At 40.9% G+C, this 18,547-nt stretch overlaps 1 protein-coding gene across 1 annotated transcript in view; it reads right to left on the bottom strand.

Moving 5' to 3' along the window:
* Positions 1–1,031: 1,031 nt before the first annotated feature.
* WDR47 (WD repeat domain 47) overlaps positions 1,032–18,547 on the bottom strand; it is a 40,778-nt gene continuing 23,262 nt past the window's right edge. Inside the window, exons 8-15 of the mRNA XM_065409631.1 lie at positions 16,663–16,920; positions 15,135–15,210; positions 9,081–9,238; positions 6,033–6,202; positions 4,030–4,200; positions 3,357–3,488; positions 2,003–2,221; positions 1,032–1,174 (exon numbers count right to left, since the gene is read on the bottom strand). Of these exons, the coding sequence (XP_065265703.1) occupies positions 1,032–1,174; positions 2,003–2,221; positions 3,357–3,488; positions 4,030–4,200; positions 6,033–6,202; positions 9,081–9,238; positions 15,135–15,210; positions 16,663–16,920 (1,327 nt within the window). The remainder of the gene's footprint in view (positions 1,175–2,002; positions 2,222–3,356; positions 3,489–4,029; positions 4,201–6,032; positions 6,203–9,080; positions 9,239–15,134; positions 15,211–16,662; positions 16,921–18,547) is intronic.

The raw sequence follows: 18,547 nt of genomic DNA on the forward strand, positions 1-18,547 counted from the left end.
TATAACAATACTTAAACATTAGAATCTAAAGTTTCATAGAAATAAAACTGCAATTCTGCATTACATAAACAGTGCAAGAAAGAAAAATCCAAAAATGCTTCTAGACTGGGAAGTTAAATGATTTAATTTTTAAAATTATCATGCAGACAGCATTTTAAGCCATGCTGTTGTCTATAAGTGTTAATGGTACCATTTTTCTTTGAGAGAACAGCTAGCCATTTAGCTCACTGTGATAACTGCTGCCAATCCACACTCTTTTCTACAGTACATTATACACAGAGGTATTCTGTTGCATTCAGAATGAAACATTACATGGTTTCTGGAGCAAACCCAACATTTTACTTTTTGTTTTCAACATCAGCCTGTTGAAAACAATATCATGTAGTAAAAACAGCAACATTTCCCCCAGTTTAGGTGAAAAGCAAAACACACTATATAGTGGACTATCATCAAGAAGCAGTTACTGCCTAGTCACCTTTAAAATTTTACAATTATACGTACTAAAAAAAAAAAAATGTTGAAAGTGTGGAAAAGGAAAAAAAAAGTCTGACCTCTGGTTGACAAGTGATGCATACAATAGAAGTGTGAAACAGCAGAAGTAAATTTTTATCTTCTACATTTATGTGGAACTAGTTACTGAGTTGTTTAAAAGTGTAATTCGGTTTAAGTTTCTATATAAAATTGTCATTGAGGCAAAGACCAAGGAATGCAATTAATACTAAACTGTAAACACATCATTAATCTTACTTTGAGTGCACACTGACAACATAAGAGCTCTTCCAACAGACTTTGGCAACAAGACTACAATAGGTCACAGCAGCAAGAGTTCACATGGAAGACTGAAAGCACTGCAAAATAATACTAACACACCAAGACCTCCTAGCAATCAGAAAAATCTGTGACAAGTGCCTCTTCTTGCTAAGACACTCTCCTGGTCAGATGCTGCTCTTTGAATCCCTAAATTATTATTTTTACAGTCCAGTAGTCTTATTTCTCTGTGCTTTATCTGCATACGTTGCCTTAGTTGCACTCTAACCATTGTAGGTCCAAAGTGTTACAGTTCTGTCTGCAGAAGATGACAAGAAGGATAGATCTTGCGTATGCCACCTACACTGAATCACTTTGTCCTTATGTTCCCCTACCACCATAATAGGAAGTTGCTTAGTAAGGTCCCCTAGGAGAGAGGAATAGAAATAATTACTTGTTTTGTGAACACTTAAAATAATGTTCTTGAATAAACTCTACATATCTATTTCACTTGCTAAATAACAAGTTACTTCATTAGATGATAACTTAAAAGTACCTAAAGAATATTGTTACAGGAAGAATGCACACAAACCCTTTCATTCACATTAAAGGGGAAAAAGTCTATTTTGGAAGGCCCATGACAGTCTTCCTTTCAAATTCTATAATCAATATAACTGACTGCTATAAAGAATTATTTAACATTTATACTGTAACAGTGCCTAGAGGCCAACCAGGTTGGGACTCCATTGTGTTAGGTACCATACAACTGTTTGCAACACTGGTATTCATAAACTAAAGTTTAAATACAAATTAATGGTCCATAAAAATCAGGTTGATTGGAGGACTTGTTCAATTTCTTCCTTTTGACTAATCCCTCCCTCCCCCAGAAAAGGTAAGCCAAGCATACATTTTTCTTTGTGGGTTTGAGTTTTCTGCACACCACCTCAAAGCAGAAGTCCAGTCATTAAACAGCTGCAAGTTGTTTCCCATACTGCAATTATATTCCTTAATCATATTTATATGTCAGACTATAATCTTGACTGTAATAAGAGCAATCTGTTGTGAGCTGACAAGAACCATAGTCATGTGTATTCTAAACCTTTTAAATTTCACTTTATAGCCTTAATAGATTTCAGATTTCTACATTTTCAGAAATGAATCTCTTTTGATCCAAACTTTCTTACAACCTCTGATATTAACAAAACACACTTCACTGCTCAGTTTTGCTTAATACACTTCACATCAGATGAATTACCTTGCAAGTCTGTCACCTTTATTTTCATATCATAAGATCCTGTGAGCAAGTAGTGAGCCCCAGGAGAGAAGCGAACAGAACGAACATCACTGGAATGAGGATGATAGCTCTGTACCATTCGTCCGCCTCGAATATCATACAACATGCAACTGGAGTCTTCTTGCCCTGTAGCTAGTAGGCGACCACTAGGATCAACTGCAACAGATGCCACAGCACTACCTATAAGAAGAAAATGCCATCCATAAACTAATATAGACTTATGGATATGTTCTGCATTCTTTTGAATATAGAAAGGTTTGAGAGATGTTTGCAGAACCGTTAATATTAAAAAGGTAAAGAACATATCTAGCCAAGTTAAATGTACTTTCAACTCATTTGGTCTATATTAAAAGACAAGTCTTATGTCGTATTGCCCCCATTTTATAGTTTGCCTTGTAGCATATGCTGATTTCTAATCATGGAGTGGTAGCAAAGTCACAGTTAAAGCTGCATCAGAGAATTGTGTTTAACAGTGGAAAGAGATTAGGAGTATCTGTTCAATGTTTCATCACAGAAAAAGGGAATATCCAAGAATGTTGGCGGGCTTTTAATTTTCTGCATAGTTAGAATCCATAGCAGAATAATGGATTTATAAATATATTGGCAATAAAGAGATTGTTTTGAAAACAAGTTCTGTACCTGACTCACTTTTTTCAAAATACTTCTTGTGTAGAATACTGTACATCTGTAGTTTAGACAAACACCATCCTTTGTGCATTTGCATTTTGGAGTTTGAGAAAACATGTTTTTATTTTCTGACTTGAGCTGCATCAGTTTGGAAGTGTTTCATTAACTATATGAGGACATCACTTGCTAGGTAGTGTCCTATGTCGTTTACACAACAGCAGATTTGCCAAATTCCAACAGCCATATTTAACTCCAAGGTTGATGTTTTTAACAGCCTAATATTCCTTATAGCCACCATGTTTACATTTGTTATCAATAAAAAAAAAATCACTGTTACAAAGAGTGTCATTCTTTGTAAGGCAGTTTGTCAGTCTAAAGTGTTGATTTTTTTGGGTAAGGTTGTACATTTTCTCTGTTTTAGAGCATCATGTAAGCTTATGGTGCTATATAAATAGCTATTAACATCAAAAGGTCACAAAGCAAAGAACTAACCAGCTTTTGAATGGATATACCAAGTTTTTGTTGTTTTTTTAAAATGAGTAACTGGGGATTGTTTTGAACAAGCCAGAAGTCTTCATTTTACAATGCAAGATCCCTGTTCTCAACAAACCAATGACAAGAACAATCTTTAAAATATGTAATTGTGCAAGAAGTTTTTTATTCGGTGCGAAAAGAGCAATAGTGTTACCAGTTCCATGAAATGTTGTTCCGACTACACGAACACAACTCGGTACTCTAAGATCCCAGAATCTTACAGTCTTGTCTTGGGAACCAGATGCAATCATCCACCCACTCCATGTATAAAGTGCTAAAATATGACCTGTAGATAAGAACATGTTTTACTTTACTAGTATTACTCATTCTTTAAAGATCACTACTGAATTCTCTGCATATTATTGTTCTGAATATGCACTTACACATTAAGTAGGATCATCATCAGCATACAATTAGTAGATTAAATGTTATATTTTGGTTTGAAGAAAGTAGTAGTCTTGGATAGATCAGAGGGTTGGAGGTAATCAACTTGCTCTCTTCAGAGAGCCTTTGTTAGCAGATTTCTGTAGGTCTCAATTTATTATCTGTTACTCCACATATATGCATCTCTTGGGAAAGGTTGCAATGTGGCATGGACTGAAGAAGTACCACCAGTACAATGGCAACACCCTGCTCTACATCTTCCCTAGCATTTGCAGGGAGACAAAGGGCTTAACATATGTAACGGTCTAGATTAATGAAATAAAATCTCTCCTGAGCTCACTGTTGATAGGACAGAGGTACAGTCCATAAGAAGAGCATGATTTGGTCACTGTTGTTACCAGTGCATAGAACAGATTGTTACTGTTGCATTTTTATAAACATACCAGTATGGCCACTCAGAGCATGCAGGCCTTGACCTCGCTGGCAGTCTGTTGTGTAAATATTACAGTCTCCTGCTCCAGCGCTAATTAAAATAGCGCCACCACTTTCTGGGCCTTCCATAAAAGCAAGATCTCTAATTGTCCCATCATGCATACTGAACTCCAAGTCTGGTCCTGAAAAAATTTAAAATAAACCAAGAACAGAGTGAGATATACTTTGTTTAGTATAAATTAATTATGTAATCATTTAAGCAGTTATTGTAACAGTGCATTAGTATTAATTAAAAAGCTTGAGTTTGATACATGTAACAATTTCAAGGTGGAGAATATAACTTCATAAACATAGGATAAAATTTCACACTTAACGGGCAAACTGACATACTCTGATACACAGAAATCTATTAACTTTCTGTTTCTTCAGTATTAGTTAATCCCTCTGTGAGAGGTTCACATCTTAACTGAAATAAAATACCATGAACAAACATATTGAAGTCTAGCTCTAGAATTAAGAATCAACTATTGGTTGAACATCAAGGGTATGTCTACACAGCAAAGAAAAACCTGTGCCTGGCCTGTGCCAGCTGACTTGGGCTCGCAGGTCGGCTGCAGGGCTATATCCATTGCTGTGTAGACTTCTGGGCTTGGGCTGTGTCCGAGCTCTGGGACCCTCCCACCTCGCAGGGTCCTAGGGCTCGAGCCTGGAAGTCTACAGAGCAATGCAATAGCCCTGCAGCCCGAGCCTCTTGAATCAGAGTCAGCTGGCACAGGCCATCGGTTTTTCTTTGCTGTGTAGACATACCCTTGATGTTCAACCAATAGTTGATTCTCAATTCTAGAGCTAGACTTCAATATGTTTGTTCATGGTATTTTATTTCAGTTAACAAAAAAATCCCACAGTTATCTAACTGAAATAATATTGTTAATATTAAACCAGTGACATCAAAATAAGAAGCATATTTATGCATGTGCTGAAAGACCAAGTTCCATAAGATTATCTGTACTTCTGTGACTGGATTATCCTGGAATATATTTATCAAAGTTAAAAATAGGCTAATTATCTTGAAATTCCTGACCAAAACCGTCTGTCAGATTCTGCTTATTTATTAATATTTTTCTTAAAGAAACCAAAAAAGTATGCCAGGCACCTCAGAATAAACTCTCTTTGATCTCATCTGCATATTAGTCATTAATCTGTCGCTGCTGAGTATCTTCTAGCATTTCAAACTTCTAAGCAGGATTTTCCTTCCCCCCAAAACATGAGTAAGTACAAATCAGGTACTCAAAGTTTCTGATCTGGAGCCCAGGTTTGGCAGCATTCTAACCCAGTGGTCTCCAAACTTTTTTGATCGTGCACCACTATCAGTAAAAATTTTTTGAGTACGCACCCCCTGCCGCGCCGAAGCCAAAAAAAAAAAAAAAAAAAAGGGCCGCTCGGACTCCCGCCCGAACTGCCGAAGCAAAAAAAAAAAAAAAAAAAAAAGCGCTCCTCCTGCCGCGCACCCCCAAGGATCCTCTTATGCACCCCCCGGGGAGCACGCACCCCATTTTGGAGACCACTGTTCTAACCTACCATTGGTTCAGGAGTAAGTATGATAAGCTAAGGGTATGTCTATACTGCCCATGTTACAGCGTGGCAGCGCTGTGACATGGGCTGTGTAGACATGCTTTATCGCTGGGGTGAGAGCTCTCCCGGCGATGATAAAACAAACAAACAAACAAACAAAACCCCAAAAAACCACCCTGAACGAGGGATGGTAGCTTTATCGCCGGGAGCACTGTCTATACTGGCGCTTTTCAGCGCTAAAACTTTTGTCACTTAGGGGTGTGTTTTTTTCACACCCCTGAACGACTAAAGTTTTAGTGCTGAAAGAGGCAGTGTAGACACAGCCTAATACACTTCGTTGCCATAATGACAGATATAACTCACGTTGCTTTGCCATTTGTCACTAACATGACCATCCCAAATAAATGATAACATGTTATAGCAGTATATAGATACACCCTACCTGTTGCATTACAAGTTTCTGCATTAAAAGGTAGTACTTTAACATATTTATCATTAGAACCAGTAGCCAACAACTGTCCACAAGGACTCCATGCCACACAGTAGATTGACCCTTTGTGATGTTTGTTCCTTTTGAAACGAATATCTGGTTGTTTAGGAGTGTTATAAGCACTGGGGGGAAAAAAAAAAGAGGTAAGTATTTCTTTTATATGTAAATACAGAATATGTAATCTAAAATGTAAATCAATTGTATTATTTAATGTAATAAAAAATCCAAAGTAGGCAAGCAAGTTAATTTCTACTTATTTTTCAGTTTTCTAATGGTAGGCAATAAAAGTTAAACTAAATGTGAAAGTATAGTGTTTTGCTGCCACACAGGAACTATGTTCCCCAAACAAATTTTAGCTTCCATGCATTATGCAAACATCTTCCATACCACACTTATCGTGGTCTGATTCCTTGCAAGCATAAGCAAGTGCTCGAAAGGGCAATGAAAATGGACAAGTGTGGGTGGCAATTTAAATTTTTGCTTTAAAAAAGTGTTAGTTTTAATGCTGGAAGGCAACTAGGGTAGAATATTAGGATAACAGAAACCACAAAGAAAGCTCCTCCTTGTTCTCCAATATTTCACTACAGAAACATTCCAAGTGTGACCTGAAACAGATTTCTACAACACACACTAATTAAGTTATGCGTGTTCTTGATGGGGGGAAAAAACCCAGCAATCTTGAAACAAAATTCAGAAATGTCTGCCAGAGGTACTTGGTTTGACACAGATAACACTTAGCTATTATTAAAAAGGCATTGTCTTAAAAAAAAAAAAAAACCTCAAAACCCAACAACAAAAAAACCCCAAATACCTTATTTTCAGAGTCCAAAACAAGTGAAAACCAGAGAGAAATATTTCTTTTTGTATCCAACACTTTATGCATGTGCTTGACTTCAATGGACTACTTTCGTACTTAAAGTTAAGCATTTATGTAAGTGTTTGCAGAGGCCTAGGAAGGAAGCAAGCCTTGGTTTTCTTAGGTCACCTCAAAGACCTACTCAGACTAACATACCACTCTACCTCCATGTATTGGACATTAAAAAGTAAGGAAGAGGAGCAATATGACACTAAGAACATTTCACCAATTAACAAGAAAGGAGACTGAATGAGGCAGTCTGTGGAAAAAGCACAGCTAGTTTTGCTCCTCTCTAATGCACTCTCTCAAAACTCATTCAATTATACATTATAGTCATAACCTTCCTGGCATTATTTCTTAACGTCCTAAATCAGCCTTTACTTACATCTGGCTATTGGGAAATTCCTAATTCCCTTTCTCCGATTATTTCTATGGGTTATTTAGACATGAGTAAATAAAATGCTTGTAGGAAATTAGTGGGAAGCTACAAAGTATTTAAAATGCAATTCAGCATCGAGAATAAAAGCTCATTCTAATAAAGGCAAGAAGCTAACAGGGCAACAGAAACTAAGTATCTTTGACTGCTAATAGGCCATTTAAAAAATTTGCCACAGAAACTGGAAAATGAGGATGACTGAAGAATGATAAAAGGGAAAAAAGCACAAAAAATGACAAGTTCTCAAAGGATTTTAAATAGATATGCAACAGGGAAAGCAAATAATCTGGCCACTTTAAAGTTATAGAAGACAGCTCATAAAAGGAAATAAAGTTACTAGTTACTCTGTTGCCATCTTTACAGAGGAAGAAAGTGAAGATCTGCCTAGGTCAGGTATCAGTTTTCGAGGGACGACAGACGAGGAACTGCATAACATAAACAAACAATTATCAAAAGGCTAAATGCACTTAAACTAGACAGAGTACCAGGTGTACTAGGGCTTTTTAAAAGTGAGAAAGCAAATCTTAACTTTTAATGGGCCATTTTAGAATTTCATTAGAGGCAATAGATATTTCTCAAGATTAAGAATATGAACAATCTTTCACCATGTTTACAGCCTGACAAGACAGTGGGTAAGGAGATGTACAGACAGACCTCAGGAAGAGGTGTGGAAAGCTCAGAACATTCCCTTTAGTTTCTTGCTGTGCTGTAATTTTCTATCTTATCAAGTCAATAGTCACATCAAGTTCACCAAATCAAACTACACACACTAACTAGGGTGTTAAAAGCTAGAGGGATAATCTGTTTATAAATAAACAACAACAGATTTTTCTAATTTCCAGCATAACAAGCCAAACCAATAAGTGAGCCAGGGGTGGGGGGAGTGGGAGAGGAGGACCCAGAACACACTCCACATCTCCCCAAACCATGTTCTTTCTGCTTCATACATCAACATCAAACATTTTGGAATAAGAATGTCACTGGCTCCTTTGTTTATTACCTTTGAGGGAAAACAGAATGCATACCACTCTTATTAGGCAAGGACATTAGAGGTTAAAGCAAGCTTTTTAGCCAAACCAGGACGATGTCCCAGACTCATCAGGAGCAGATACACACAATAAGAATGCCATTTTAGAGTAATTTTTCTGAAAACTCTCCAACTTTTGAAAAAGTAATGGAATTGAAGCAATGACTAGAAAGTGAGTTTGAGACCAAGAGTTTATTTCTGAAGAAAGAAGGAAATAATGGACATGAAAATTCAGGAAGGTGGAATTAAGACAAAAGTGGAATAGGTCAGAAGTATTCTGCCATAACATCTTTTTCTGTTCCTGAAATGTATATTCTAAGACACAAAAGTTTCTTTTACAATGCCAGTGTGTCCAAGACTCTAGGGGAAGATTACTACCAAAAAGAAAAGTTGTAGTACTGATGTCAAAACAGCTTGGCAGTAGGGGAAAGAACTAGTCAAACTAGTCACAAACACAAAAATACTGCAGCTGGTCTTTTTATTCTGTCTTGGTAGTTACTATGTTCTCAAAGCAACATTGTAACAGTTCATTGTTGACAGGTTAATCAACTAACAAAATGAAAGGGGTCAAAGACAAGAACAGACTTGAAATATCTACAGACAGCTCTGGATATCCAGTGATAGGTAGTGGAACAGAAATGATTATGGTAGGACTGTATGTTCATTTATTTTCCTTCTTACCTTGGGTTAATTACTTCTGGATAGGCACACACCCTCAAAGTTTTAGAATTTGAGCCAACAGCATACAAACTCCCACTCGGATGAAAAGCCACAGCTCTGACAGCTTGTGTATCTTCTAGAGTATTAATACAAATGAATTGCTTTTTTGATTTATCATCCTGTTGTGTAAAAGTGTGACAGTCACAATAGGTTCACAAACATAACTACATTTTTAATCGCTTACACACATGTTCAAGGCTGAGAGAAGTTAAAATCCATCCCCATTAAAAAAAAATAATGTATTCAAATGTAAACCTTATAGGGGAAAGACTGGGAGGACCAGCCCTTGACTGTTTGTGATACGGAGAGTAAAGATATCATAGCATCTTGAGCTTAATAAAATCATGTAAGGAAGAGTTTTTCAAAGGTTCTTCTAAAAGACCTACAAGAATGCTTACATAAAACCAAATTAAAACAAAGATAGCATGACCTCACATTTTTCTGAGCAAAGAACTTGAAAAACTTTTAATATTTTAGTTGTTAAAATATTAAGTGTTCTTCTTTGCAAGAGCTTGTTCCTATTTCTTCTACTTCCAAATTAGGAACCAATAAAATGCTTCTCTTTCCTTCCTCAAAGCCATCCAATTATTGTAGTTTTTTAAAATTCAGCTTAATATTTTACATACAGCTGTTAAATAGCCAATTAAGATGGAAGACTCGGGGGTTAAGGGAAAGCCACATAATTCTGAACAGGTGAAGTGACATTTCACAACCTCTGGTGCTATTTGTACTAGACTAAGAAGAAACTAAAATACACAGTAAAAGTTATTACAGTATAATGTTACATGTTACAAGCATACAATATTCTCTCCAGAATACTTTTACCAATTTATTTTCTGATTTAAATATATAGGAAAATGAGAACTAAACAGAAAGACTTCAAGACTCTTGAGTAGCAGATGGACAAAACTTTTAAAAGTTATAAATTATGCAGTATTTGGTAGCATATACAAGCCGCAAATAGTTTACTTTTTGTATTTTTATTTCTTTATGAAAATTAAAAATTAATCACAAAAAATTACAAGTTACATTTTGAAGAGTCCTGTAACTCAACCTGCTTTCACAACTTACTTTAAATTAAAAATAAAATCAAAAACCAAATCCCCAAACGCCTCCTCCAAAATAACCTTCCAACCAAAACCCCTCTTTGAAATGACATTAAGTACAAAAATTTTCAGAAAGTTAGAAGGGATTCAAAGTTGTGCTTATAATGGAACCAGGTCAAGCGACTCCTGTAATTCATAATATGGGGCTGTACCTCTTAAGTCACTGGTAAATGTGAGCACCTTTAAGATTAATTTTTCCATCAAAGACCAAGTTTGGCCATTAAAATTAGTGGACACTGGAAAATTTGGACCTTAATGTTTATAATGGTAATGACTTCCATTATATATCCTCCTATATGCTATCAGGAATCTCCAACACCATTTCTCTACTGTTTTGAATGTGTGTGGTAAAGCAGATGTTTTTGAAAAAACGGTTACTCACCTTCTCGTAACTGTTGTTCTCCAAGATGCGTTGTTCATGTCCATTCCAATCAGGTGTAGGCGTATGCGTGTGCACGGCAGCTGGAAGATTTTTTCCCCTAGCAGCATCCGTCAGGTTGGTCTGGGCACCCCCTGGAGTGGTGTCTTTATGGCGCTCACTATAGAGCCCTAACGACCCGCCACCCCCTCAGTTCCTTCTTGCCGGCTGTTCCGACAGAGGGGTAGTTGGGTGGGTATTGGAATGGGCATAAACAACACATCTTGAAGAACAACAGTTACGAGAAGGTGAGTAACCATTTTTTCTTCTTCGAGTGCTTGTTCATGTCAATTCCAATCAGGTGATTCCCATGCCTAAATTCCAGAGGCGGGGTTGGAGTTCAGATGTCCGCTGACTGGAGCACTGCTCCACCAAAGGCCGCGTCGTCTCTGGCCTGCTGGGTGCTAGCATAATGTGATGTGAAAGTATGTATTGAGGACCACGTCGCCGCTCTGCATATTTCCTGGGTGGGAACATGTGCCTGGAAGGCCTTTGAAGAAGCCTGCGCCCTGGTGGAGTGCACTGTGAGCAAGGGTGGGGTGTGGACCAGACACCTCTGCCAGGTTATAGCAATCACGGATGCAGGACGTGATCCATGACAAAATTTGTTGAGAGGAGACTGGAAGACCTTTCATCCTGTCTGCCACAGCCACAAACAGTTGAATGGACTTCCAGAATGAGGTTTCGTTCTTTCAATGTAAAAGGCTAGCGCTCTGCAGATGTCCATCGAGTGAAGCCTCTGCTCTCTGCCGCTTGCGTGGAGCTTAGGATAGAACACTAGGAGGAAGATGTCCTGGTTGATGTGAAATTGGGAGACAACCTTCGGGAGGAAAGCTGGATGTGGCCTGAGCTGAACCCTGTCCTTATAGAACACGGTGTAAGGGGGCTCTGTTGTTAGGGCCTTGAGTTCAGACACCCTCTTGGCTGAGGTTATCGCTACCAGAAATGCCACCTTGTACTAGAGGTAGAGCAGGGAACAAGTCACCAGCGGTTCGAAGGGTGGACCCATCAATTTGGAAAGGATCAGATTGAGGTCGGGACCGGTTGTTGGACGTGCAGATATAGCCTGTCAAGACCTTTCAGGAAATGGCTGACCATAGGGTTGGCAAAGACTGACCGGCCCTCTGCGCCTGGATGGAAGGCAGAGATGGCAGCCAACCCTTATTGATGACATGGACAGTCCCTGCTGCTTAAGCTGGAGAAGATACCCCTTATACTGGACTATAGACACAAGCGTCAGAGATGGACAGCGTTGCACCGACCAAATCGAAAACCTCTTCCATTTGGCTAGGTAGGTAGCCCTGGTGGAGGGTTTCCTACTGCCAAGGAGGACTTTTTTGACCGGGTCCGAACAGGAGAGCTTCCATGCTGTGAGGTGCAACGACTCGAGGTTCGGGTGCTGGAGATGGATGTAATCCTGAGTTAAGTCTGGGAAGAGCGGCAAGGTGACTGGGGCTTCCATGGACATTTCCAGGAGCAATGTGTATCAATATTGGTGGGGCCAGGCTGGAGCTATCAATATCACTGAAGCTTGTTCCCTCCGAATCTTGAGGAGCACCTTGTGAATAAGAGGGATAGGTGGAAGCGCGTATAGGAGATGGCCTCCCCATGGGAGGAGGAACGCATCTGCGATGGAGCCCAGGCTGTGATTCAGGAAGAAGCAAAACCGCTGGCACTTCCTGTTGCATTGCATAGCAAAGAGGTCTATTTGGGGAAAATCCCACCATTGGAAGATGTAGTTTGTGACATCCGGGCATAGGGACCACTCATGGCCGTGGAAGGACCTGCTGAGATAGTCCGCCAACTCGTTCTGCACTCCAGGGAGGTACGATGCTTGTAGGTGTATTGAATGTTCTACACAAAAAGGTCCCACAGCCTGAGGGCTTCCTGAAACAGGGGAGAGGAGCATGCACCCCCATTTGTTGATATAAAACATCACCGTGGTGTTGTCTGTAATAACTGATACACTTCTCCCGGTCAAGTGGGCTCAGAAGTCTTGCATGCAAGGAAGGGATGATGGATGCGAAGGAGATCATGCAGAAGTTGAGTTTCTTCATGAACTTGTTGAGCTCTTGCAGGTCTAGGATGGGCCTGAGCCTGTCTTTGGCTTTCGGTATTAGGAAATACCGGGAATAGAAGCCCTTGCTCTTCAGCTCCTGAGGAGCCTCTTCCACTGCTCCCATCGATAGGAGTTGCTCATGAGAAGGGTCCCTGAAGAGGGACGGGGAAGGGGGTTAGAAAGGTGGGAGGGCCGAGAATTGGAGGGAGTATTCCCTTTCTACCATGTGGCGCACCCAACAGCCCAATGTGAAACAGGACCAACCAGGGTAGAAAGGGGATAGTCGGGACGAGAATGTAAGGCGGGTTGGATCCAGTTCGTTCACTGGTGCACCGTCCTCATGCACACCTTCAAAAGGCCTGTTTCTGGCCCGAAGGTGGCTTGGATTGGCCAGAGCCCTGGCTTGAGGATGGATGCGGTCTCTTTCTGCCGCTCCTATTCCTCCTCGGGGAATCATCTTGACGGTTCTGTTGAAAAAAAAAAACCACAGAGGAGGTTGCGGCCTGAAGTGCTTCCGCTGCGTGGTGTGAGTGTGGAGGCCCAGCGACTTGAGGGTGGCTCTCAAGTCCTTTAGGCTATGTAGCCTTTTATCCGTCTTTTCGGAGAAGAGAGCCAAACCCTCAAAGGGGAGGTCCTGAATAGTCTGCTGGACTTCGTATGGCAGGCCCAAGACCTGTAGCCAGGAACCCCTTCTCATGGCTATCCCGTAGCCATAACCCGAATAGCCACATCAGCTCTGTCCAGTGTGGCCCACAGTGGAGCTCGGGAAATGAGCTTGCCCTCCTCCACCAGGGCCGAAAACTCGGTGTGGGAGTCCTGCGGCAGCAGCTCTGCAAATTTCGCCATTTCCCTGCATGTATTATAGCAGTACCTGCTGACAATGGCCTGCTGATTAGAAATGCCGAGCTGCAAGCCGCTAGTGCAGTAGACTTTTCTCCTGAAAAGGTCGAGTCATTTTGCCTCCCGATTCTTTGGGAGGGGCCTTGGTAGCTGAGGTACCGAGGAGGAGGTATTCGGTGCAGGGTCCACCGACCCGGGGTTGGACTGGGGACAGAGTGTCACTTCCATTAGTAGGATCTTCAGGCACTCATCCCTATCTTTTAATGACCTGGGGCAAAACCCCCTGCAGAGCCTACAGCGATCCTTTTGAAGGCTCTCCCACAAATACTTCACACACAAAGTCTAAGGATCGCTTCTGGGCATACACTTGCCACAGACTTCACAGGCTTTGAAGCCTGGAGACCGTGGCATGCCCCAGCGCCTGGATAGCACTGGAGGGAAAACCCCCCCAAAGGAAACTTAAGAACTAACCTTAAGTACCAACTAACTACTTAACACTAACTACAAAAACTAATGAATAACTATATACAGACTGCCAAATGCACTTGTCATGACAAAAGCAAGGGGAAGAGCAAGGGGAAGTTCCAGCTAACCGTCACTGACGGTAAGAAGGAACTGAGGGGGTGGTGGGTCAGTAGGGCCCTATATTGAGCGCCATGAAGATGCCACTCCAGGGGGGTGCCCAGACCAACCTGACAGATACTGCTAAGGGAAAAATCTTTTGGCTGCCGTGTGCGCGCACATCCCCCCCCGATTGGAACTGACATGAACAACCACCTGCAAAAATGTCTCACTCAGTGTGGCAACAGCAGCTCCTTTCATGGGTGTATTTGCCTCAGTACTGTATGATGTGGTCAGTGCTCTACTCCCTCTGATTGTTCTTGGGCCAACAAGCATTTTGGAGCCACCTAGCATTGTCCCTTCCCTTTCTCCTACAAGCCAGAAAAGAGGCAGAAGCCTTGAAGATCCCTACTACTATGCAAGAGGTTTTTTGGACGGTAAGTGGGTGGATGGGAGTGGGGTGAGAAATGGGCTACTCCACAAAGCCCTCTTATAACAGAGAAAGAAAATGGTCTAGTTCCCTTCTTAGAATCAGAGTATGCAAAGAATTAATATCTGGTCATTTGATACATTTATCATCATGGTATGTGTCCCCCACAGTATACCAAACCCTCCATTTTGTAAGGAAGATAGTTATGTGCTGCCTGACTCCATTCAGAATACTCCAAATATTACTTTAGGAAGGTAATAGACAAAGTCCCATAAGCAGTATTTTGGGGGCCAGCATAGGAGAGCACTGATGGTAAGGACTTAAAAGAGCAAGTTGCAGTCTGAGTAGATTTTCATGGAGTAGGAATTGTTTTAGGGTGGATATGAGGGGAGCCTGAAATTTTGCTGCATCCAGCCCCCTCGCACCCCCATTTAGTCTTAACCCTCATCTGCATTTTCTTCATTTTGAAACTTGGCATGTATTAGAAACTCATTACAAATACTATTGCTCTTAACATCTAATATTATTAAGATATTATATAGTCAGATTCAAAGGCTGTGTCCTGTAAGGATAATATAAATACCCTTTAAAAAAGTCTCACCTCATCACCTCTTGTCCTAGTTAGATTCCCTGAAGAATCTTCAAGTTGTGGCTGAATGATAGTGTGTTCTGGCATACTGTTTGTTTTTAAAAAAAAAAAAAAAAAAAAAAAAAAATTCAACGCAATACACAAGATAAGCAGATCTTTCTCATTTCTAATTTGTCTGTTCGATGAATATATTCTGACTAGAACAACAATATCCAACCAGGCACTCAGAATTAACTCATTAATTTATAGGAGCAACAGTAGCACTTATGTCTGACACATTAACAATAAGCCATCATTTTACAGAATTTTTAAAAATATTTTTTCAAAGTAAAATAAAATGTTAAATATATAACTAAAAAGTGACATTGTCATCTTGAAAATTAACTTGTCTGGGAGTGTTGTATTTACTATTACTACAAGCAACATCTAAAAAAAGGAAAGAGTAAGTCTCCCTCTTCCTGTCCCATTACTTTCTGCATTATACAGAAGGTGTATAGTCAGTTTTACGGTTTCCCTGTGTAGGCAGTCACTCAGTAAAATGGAAAATAACTGGTAAGACTTATACAAATAGGGAGCAAAAAAAATCAGGCTATATTGTTTACAGGATGATCTATCAAAAGCAGAAATCTAAGTGAACTGAAAAAAACCCGAGTTTACATTGACCATTTAGCAAGAACTGTGTATCACTGAAGGTCTGCTAGAGCCTGATTTTTCAACCCAAGCCCACCAGACCTGACCTTGAGAGAGTTCAGTCATTTTATGGCCCAGCCCGGCCCCTTCTCCTCAAACCTGATACTGCCTGCTGCTGCTGGAGTGGGCTCCCCTCCTCCCGCTCATGGTGTCATGGTGGCAGCTCCATGTGGTGGTGGCTGTGTGCGCTACTCCTGTCATTCTCCACCCCCAGCTGCACTGTATGTGCTATAGAGTGAGGCCTTGTCTAAACTACCAGGGTAAGTCGATCTAAGTTATGCTACTCCAGATACGTGAATAACATAGCTAGAGTTGACGTAGCTTAGGTCAATTTACCGCGGTGTCTACACCACGCTGCATTGACGGGACACGCCCTCCCGTCGACTTACCTTACTCCTTTTGTTCTGGTGGAGTACCGGAGTCGACCAGAGAGCACTCTGCTGTCGATTTAGTGGACCCGCTAAATCGACCCCAGCTGCTGCATCGATCGCAGCAGCATTGATCCCCGGGAAGTGTAGACATGGCCTGAGAGGGCTACAACTCCTCGGCACATTCACTTTGCAGCATGCACAGTGCAGCAAGGGTGGCAGAAGACAACAGGAGCGGGGCACACTGCCTCCACTTCAATGACTCCACAGCAGGAGGCGAGTCAACCTAACCCACCTGTTTTCCCACCTGATCTGGACCTAACACTTTTAGTCAGGTCCCATCAGATTCAGGTCGGGTCATAAGGTTCCATACATCACCACAAATAAATGAATTTTCTAGTTTTCAAAATACAGTACCCATACTCATAGTATTAACTGAAGATTAGCAACATTTCCAGCTCTGAACAATCTCTAGTGCTTACGTTTTACTCCCATGGACAGGCGATTCTTCAAGAAAGGGTATCTGATTTGTTGATCCACGCTTTTGAGGAGTGCTCGTATTAACATTTTGGTTATCGGTACCTATTCTCTGACTAACATCTGGAGGTGGTGATACGAAGCTAGTTGCTGGCGTGTTAGATGCATGCCCTTTGCTCCCATTACATTGCTGGCTGAGAGTCTGCACATCATTTTCAAGAGTGTCTATACCTATGTTTAACTCTCCCAACTTTTGAATAGACCTGCACAGGGTTGATGAAAACAGACAATAAAAGTTAAAGAAACAGTTTATAATATGGGAAATTGAAAAGTGAAGTTGTACCCACGTTGCCCAGTAGCATGATAGGTATAATAATTAATCTATGAAAAGTTTGAAGATTATATTTAATTACAATGGTGATTAACCCAAAGATTTTTAGCAGCCCATTTACTTAAAGAGTGATAATATTTTTGACATGCTTTAACCCCACCCTGCCAAAATGAAAGGAAGAGTATTTTCATACGAACAAACTGACAAGATGTCAAAGTAAAAAATAAGTTTTCCTTTACATTTAATATCTATTTCTTCCATCATAAAAAATACTTCTTTACACTTCGTCACCAAAGTGACAACCTAATATCACACTCATAAGAGAGCCATAGAAAGTAACGAAGATAACTAGAATCAAACATTGAGCACCTTATTTTAGGTTATGTATTTACTACATAACTGAAATAATTACATTTTGGGGATTTCAAGCTCATGAGGTTTCTAGAGTGAATCTATTATGTGACAAAGTCAGACCAGACAACTGTAAGAGAGTGGTCTTGTTGAGGTCCAGGAAGTGTGCTGGCAGAAGCCCACCCATGGCGAAAGGCCCCTCCCCCAGCCTAAGGGGAGGAGCCACTGATCACAGGACTCAAATACGGGGGACAACAGAAGAAAAAACAAGGACAGGTGTGAGGGCAAAGGGTCAAAAGCAGGGAACCTGAAGGGAACACCGAGCAGAGAACCCCAGACAGTGCTCCTCAAAGCTGTCAAGGGAGCCAGCGGACGCAGCCCAAAGGGACTCTGCTCGTATACGTGACCAGAGAGAGGAACGGAAATAGGCCCCACAGTCGCAGAGCTGCCTCTCGGCCAACATCCTCTCCCTGGTGTTATAGATGGCCACTTTGGCCATTGCTAGGAGGCAGCTGATGAGGAGCTCTCGCTCAGCCCTGCAATGTTAAAGGTCCTCCCCCATGAACTGAAAAGAGGTTACCTCAGGCCAATGAGGGACACTTGAGTTCAATTAAGGGCTGCCTGTGACTTTTAAAAAACCCTCCCTCTCTCTCACCAGAAAAGGAGATAAGCTGCAGCAGGGCTAGTGACCACAGGGAAAAAGGCTTCTCCTGAGTGGAGGGCTGCACTCCTCCCTGTACGGAAAGTAACTATGCAAATGGACTGTTTGGGGAAGTACTGGCACCCAGAGGTGAGCATAATGAGGCAACACCCCAGAGATGGGGAAGAGAAAAAAGTATTCCCTCTTTTATGTTATTACCTTGTTTCTTTTTCGTTTGGCTAAAAGGTACTCCCTTAGGCCTACCCTGAGGTCCACATTGGGACTGATTAACTCCAGGTCCCCACTGCCAGAGGGGGAAACGCTGTGCCCAGCAAGATAAAGGAGGTGCCTTGCCACAATTGTTTTAAGACAGAATTGTGTGTTTGATAACAGTTCATACATGGGGCAGGTTATTTAGCATAGACCTAACGAACATTAAGAGTTTTTGTTTTTTTTTAAGGGCTAAACTCTGTCCATTTGGATTTTCATGGGTTTCTGAATATTGGGCTATACACTAGACACGTACAAAGGATTTCCATTAATATCAACAGGAATCCTCCATAAAAAG

The sequence above is a fragment of the Emys orbicularis genome, chromosome 8 (genome assembly GCF_028017835.1).
Source record: "Emys orbicularis isolate rEmyOrb1 chromosome 8, rEmyOrb1.hap1, whole genome shotgun sequence".
Lineage (NCBI taxonomy): Eukaryota > Metazoa > Chordata > Testudines > Emydidae > Emys > Emys orbicularis.